The sequence below is a fragment of the Tasmannia lanceolata genome, unplaced genomic scaffold, assembly GCF_043159265.1.
Source record: "Tasmannia lanceolata isolate RefF3 unplaced genomic scaffold, GAP_Taslan_0.1 ptg000018l, whole genome shotgun sequence".
In the NCBI taxonomy this organism is placed as follows: Eukaryota; Viridiplantae; Streptophyta; class Magnoliopsida; order Canellales; family Winteraceae; genus Tasmannia; species Tasmannia lanceolata.
Window position 1 is genome coordinate 24461204 of NW_027518695.1, and position 6117 is coordinate 24467320.

Genomic DNA, 6117 nt, shown 5'->3' on the forward strand with positions numbered 1-6117 from the left:
TTTTGGAAGGGCGTCCTTTAGTTTAGTATTTTTCATATAATATTAGTTAGAATAATTCTAAATTGAAGGTCGCCCCTGCAAAAAAAAAAAAAAAAAAAAACAACCCAGCCTCAAGAGTGCTCCATCAGATTCACTCTATCCAATTGCATTTATATTTCCTTTAATTTTGTATTTTTCAGTGCCGCTAGAAATACAGTTGGATGCTAGGTGCTCTTGTTGTTGTGTTTTTGCAAGGGTGCCCTTCATTTTACCATTCCTCCATTACTTACAAGTATTTTTTTTGTGCTTAGGGGTTGTTGAATCACTAATTTTTCTAGCTATTACCAAAAATTAAATCCTCCCACGTCCCTCCCAACACCAAAATCCTTTCTCACAATCATGGTTTTAAATTTAGGTCGAAATTTCGGATTTTGGTCGAGACCGAAACTGAAATTTGGCGAAACCCGGTTGATTTTTTTTTTTTTTTTGAAATATAGATATATTCAGTAATTTCGGCCGAAATTACTGAAATTTGATAAATATTTGAATAATAAATTTTTAATTACTCGATTTCGGCCGAAATTTCAGTTTATTTCGGATACCCAAAACCAAAACTTAAAACCATGCTCACAATCAAAGATATTTGAAGCCCACAAGCATAAAATTATAATTATTTCCTATTTTTTTAAACTTTTTCTTCATTTACTATACGAAAAGGACAAAAAAAAAACAAGACCAAACAAACATTCACGTGTTTCCCACGTGACGGATTCTCTCGGAAAGATAAAAATCCTTTTACATGTGGACCATATCACCCCACATACTTATTCCCTCATGTAAACACAAAACCTTATCGGTAACATTACCTAAATTGCTCTATCTAAGAGCTCTTCGTAAAACTTGCACCAATACAGCAGGGGCACTCAAATGAGGCAAATGCCCTTCAGTATGTAAAATTTCCACCGTATTTCGGCCACCCAGATGACTTTTCAGATAAGCCGCTACCGATACCGGTACCGATACATCTTTTGCACTCTGAATTATGCAACATGGCACTCTCACCATCTCTAAAATCCCTCTCAAATCACTGTTGAAAACTGTCCTTGACACGAAAAGTGATATATCGGGCCTCATGTTGAATAGTGTCCGAGTAAATTCCCGAACTGCGGCCGGTACGTCTGCTCCGACCGCTAGTGGGGCGAAACCCGAAACCCATGCTTCGTAATTTGCTTCCATGGCCGAAAAAACTTCCTCGATCTCGGCCCGTTCGAATCCCCCGACATAGTCCTTGTCATTCAGGAACCTACAAACAAACAATTACATTATTTAGACGCTCTTGGTTAATAGGAGTTTTCGAGATTCTTTGTACTTCTCCTTTCTTAGATTCTGCTTCTAAGGATAGGTCGTGTTGGTTTGTATCCCTATTATTGGGATAGGGTTAGAGCTTATATGTTGATTGTTTCATCTTTCTCATTTAAACAAACCGGTAAGGGGTCTCCGACAGACCCAGCTTACGAATAAAACACTAAATTATTTCAGAACTTATAAAGGTCTTTCACATTTATTAGACTATGTCGGCTATTGAATTTGCCTACTAGGAAGAATTTTATTTTATTGTTTGAGACTGGACTTTTGTTTTCATGTGGGTTTCTCGACCTTTCAATGGAATCAGTTGTATATACTCAGTCTAATTTGAAGATTCAGACAGCAAATCGAGGACATTTTTTCAAATTGGTTGGGGTATAATTTGTGTTAATTCATCTGGGTTATTTCAATGGAATCGGTTGTATATACTCTGTCAACTCAAGCAAATTCAGACAACAAATTTACAAATTTGGAAAAAAAAATTCCAAGTTTTTTGGGTCTAGATTTGTGTTATTCCATCTGGGTTTCTTGAGTTATCAATGAATTCGGTTGGAAAAACAGGAGTTATCATTTCCATAGTATAATCCTAACCCTCCGATCTATTGAAGTCCTGTGGAAATGATTTTGAGTGCACAACCTATTTACATTGTGGCCCAACAAATGGACAGTTTTAAAAGATCAAGTCCCATACTCTACTTTTGAAAAAATACAACTTTATGTGGCCATCCATCATATAATTTCATACAGAATTCCCAATGCATCAAAATCCAAACATTCAAATAAATTTCAACATTATGTAAGGAGTTTTTGTTTCGTACCTAGGAGAGGCGCCAACAAGGACGAGCTTGAGGAAGAGATCGGGGCGGCGAATGGATGCGAGGATTCCGATCATGGCGGAAACGGAATGACCAACTAAGGTGCATTTTTCAACATGGAGGGTGTCGAGAATTTCGAGAAGATCGTCCACATAGGCATCGAGGGTGGTGTACCTCCGGAAATCGAAGTTGTCAGGATTGACACTTCCGGCACAGACAAGATCATAAAGAATTACTTTATACTCTCGGATAAAATACGGGAGGACTCGCTGCCACGCCGATTGGTCTGTCCCGAATCCATGAGAAAGAAGGAGGATTTTCTCGCCCGATCCGACCACCCTCACGTTAAGAATCTCTAATAGATTTCTTCCCATCTCTTTGTTTTTGACTGAGCACAAAAGATTAGACTCTTGAAGGTAAGAGTTAGAGAGAGAGTGAAATTGAAGAGATTGGATATGTGGGGATTAGAGAGGCTTTGCTTTCATTGTACTAGAGATAAGACAGAGAGAGTGTCAAGTGTGTGCATTGTCAAGGGCCTCTTATCGGGTGAGTATTTATAGTCTTGTTATGAAAATTTTTTTCTTGCTTATCCAAATAGGTCAGATATTATATGGGCTTTGGACATATTTTTTCCAAAGGGAAGTGATATATTTGCCCCCTTCTAGTGTATTTATGAATTATGATTGCTCCTTTAGTCTTTTTACACTACAAGGGGTGTGCAAGGAGGAAAAGGGGGCCATTTTCTAAAGAGAAACCTACATTTAGTTGGGGACCACTTGGTTGGTGATGAAAACCATTCATTTTTTTGGGCCCGCCATGGATAATTGATGCCCCAGAAGTTTCTAGTATGTTGAAGTTGTGGCTGTAAAATTGGCGGTTCAGAAGAAAAAAAGGCAAAGGTGACAAAATCAGGGGTCCCACTTGGGCCAACTTTTAGGAATTCGGGTTGAGCTTTTACCATAAAATGGGCTTGGGTTGAGGGTCCTGGTTGATTCCCAATTCTTATTTTAGCAATAGCTTAACCCGACCTGACCCAAGTTGCACTCTTTGCAAAACCCGTTATGTGTAGATGGGTTAGGATTGTCTGATGTTGGTGACTTTTCAATGATAAATGATATCAGCACAACTATGATTTGATAGTTGCACTGACTCATCTTGTCTTTTCCTTTTTAATTGGTTTGTATAAGAGCTTTTTGGGGATCTGTAATTCCCCATGACAGCTCTTTAAATGATAAAAAGACAAGATGGGTCGGTGCAATTATCAACAATTATCAAATCATGGTTGTGTAGTTCATTCACTATATAAAAATAGGAATGTCTAGGCAGTTTCGCACAGAGCCATATCGCCGCGCTCTTTCTCACGAGAGTAGAGCCACCTCGTAGCTGTATTTGTCTTTCTTATTAATTATTTGGGATTGTCTAGGCAATTTTGCATTTTCTCATTTTTCATGAGAGGTGCTACCACATACAAACTAAAGAGGGTTGCTGTCAAAACGGGAATCAGTTGTGCAAAATAAGACAAAAATTCAGTGTTGTGACATGTGCACAAGAAGACAAGGAATAGAGCTCGAATCCCCTGAAAACGCCAAAACCTTTGTCTTTATTTTCCAAGTGGATTCCCGTAAAGTGTTTTCTGAATGGATTGCTGGAATTTTGTGGAAAAGTTTGGAAAGGAAAAAAAATTTGAAAAATTGCCCACTTTTTTTACCTATTAAAAAATAACAGACTAAGTTGAACCAATCTTGTTGATTTCTTAGTTAGAAGGACCTTCAATTGATGATGATATTCCTCTAAATTAACTATAATAATATTAGGGGAGTGATAAATTGACCCCCATATATCTTAAATCGACTCTCCATGTATCTTTCTCTCTCCTCCGGGTTAGAGAGAGGAAGAGGAGAGAGATAGACACAAGAGGGGTCGATTTAAGATATTTGGGAGTCGATTTATCACTGCCCTAATATTATTTCCTTCTAAATTATGGAAAGAAAAAAAATATTCCATCAGGAAAGCTTGTCCTGCAATCCAAACAGGAAAACAAATTCTACAAAGATTGGCCGCAAAATGGCTTTGTGCTATGAGGTGACTCTTCTCTCTTGCAAAAGATTGGCTGCAAAATGGCTTTGTGCCTAAATGCTTAGACAGGCCATTTTTGTTTAATTCCTATGAGATGACACTTCTCTCTTGCAAAAGAGGGGCTGCGAAATTGCTTATGGACAATTGTTGGCACTCCATTTCCCTTTATATCATCACATGTGGCACATCACTGCTTATGTGTGCCAATCGGATTTTCTTAAGGTTTTGTTTGCACCTTAATATTTGCACACCGTTATATTGATGCGGACAATCGGATTTTCTTAAGGCTTTGTTTTGTTGGACGTAAAGTGGGTGCAAAACAACTTTTACACTCATTTTTAAGTGGAGAATAGACCTAAAATTTGTTTTACGCACATTTTACTTCAAAAGAAATGAAGCATAAAGAAAAATATTTTTTCTAGGTATATTTGATTGTGGGACTCCTTTATTTATTTTAGGGGAGTGATAAATCGACCCCCTTTGTGTCTATCTCTCTCCTCTTTCTCTCTCTAACCCAGAGGAGAGAGAAAGACACATAGGCCATAGGGAGTCAGATTTAAGATATTTGGGGGTCGATTTATCACCGCCCTTATTTTATACCCTCTTAATTAATTAGTTATTAAAAGGCATTAAAATACTAAAAAATATGAACAGCCTATCCAATCCAAGCGGTGTTTAATGAAATGAAGAGTGCAATTATATGGTCACGGTTACTTTCGAATAGAGTGTACTTTATTTTGGCTTTTTAGTAGCTAGACCCCCGGTAGAACTCACCCTTAAAAGCTAGCCGTTAAGAGGAGGGTGCCCAAGTCCTTATAAGCCCTTCCACGTCCATTCACTTTCCTAATGTGGGGTCTTTGATTTCTTGTGGAACCCTAACAGTAGCTAGTAGCTAGTAGCTAGTAGCTAGTAGCTACTTAGACTGTAGGATAAAAAAATTGATAGTAAAAATTGAACTCATTCTTAAAAAGTGGGAGGGCTGTTATCAACTTTCATGTCTAGAGTAAGGGATAGGGTTGGAGAATCTGATTCATGAATAGTCTGTCCCTCTTTTTCCTTTTTTGCCGCATCCAACTAATTGCTAGAGAATTGACAACTTACTACTTTTCCTTTCTTTTTTCCTTCCTTTTTTCCTTCCTCTTATCAAAAGAGGGAGATTGACTAAGACTCTACTCTATTATCAGTAGGTCTAAATGTCTTTTTATTTTGTTTTTCTACTTATGGTAGGTTAGGATACGAAATGCCTTGTGAATCAAGCTTAGGACCACACCTTCATCTTTTTCTTTTTAAATTTTTCTTAACTCCAAGAAGAAAAGATAAAGAAACTTACATTAGACTCTACATGAAACATAGTACTAATATGTTTGTATATTGAGAGTAGACATAAACAGATACTTTTCATTAGATTTTATTTAATGACTAGTAAACACAAATGTAGATACAAATTATACAAGTGATATAGACAATAAATCAGGATTTGCTAGGCACTTTTACTTAGAATATGGTAGGAAATTTGGCAGAATGCCATTTCGGGGCTTAGTTTTGCAGGAGAGAACATCCATCTCAGATGAATTATATGAATAAGAGAAATTCGGCTAAAAAGTGAACCTATGGCTGTTGTGAGCTGCAAAATGGCTTGATTTGTGCAAAATTGCCCAGCAAATCCCCAATATAATACAGTTTTAATAATGCATCGATATTCCTCTAACAAAGTAATAAATAATGGCTAAAGTTGTACAAGGTGCCACTTGATATAAACAATCTAATGGGATTTGCATGCCACGAAATTTCATGGAAAGCCATTTCACGACTCACTCTTGCAGGAAAGAACAACCAGCTCAAATGAATTGAATGAACAATAAAGGCGGAATCGTGGGTTAAG

General features: G+C 37.3%; 1 protein-coding gene across 1 annotated transcript; it reads right to left on the reverse strand.

Moving 5' to 3' along the window:
- Window positions 1-634: 634 nt before the first annotated feature.
- LOC143851052 (putative strigolactone esterase DAD2) lies at window positions 635-2761 on the reverse strand. Its single transcript, XM_077360372.1, has 2 exons — window positions 2163-2761; window positions 635-1282 (listed from the first exon to the last, which is right to left on the reverse strand). Exons 1-2 carry the CDS (start codon window positions 2531-2533, stop codon window positions 856-858), a joined length of 798 nt encoding a protein of 265 aa, XP_077216487.1. The 5' UTR covers window positions 2534-2761; the 3' UTR covers window positions 635-855.
- Between the last annotated feature and the right edge of the window lie 3356 nt (window positions 2762-6117).

What these genes read in the sequence shown, in the direction of transcription:
- LOC143851052 (XM_077360372.1), bottom strand. Translation starts at nt 2,533, where the DNA reads ATGGGAAGAAATCTATTAGAGATTCTTAACGTGAGGGTGGTCGGATCG. An exon ending in CTTGTTGGCGCCTCTCCTAG is followed by an intron (nt 1,283 to 2,162) that starts GTACGAAACAAA and finishes GTTTGTTTGTAG; the next exon opens with GTTCCTGAATGACAAGGACT.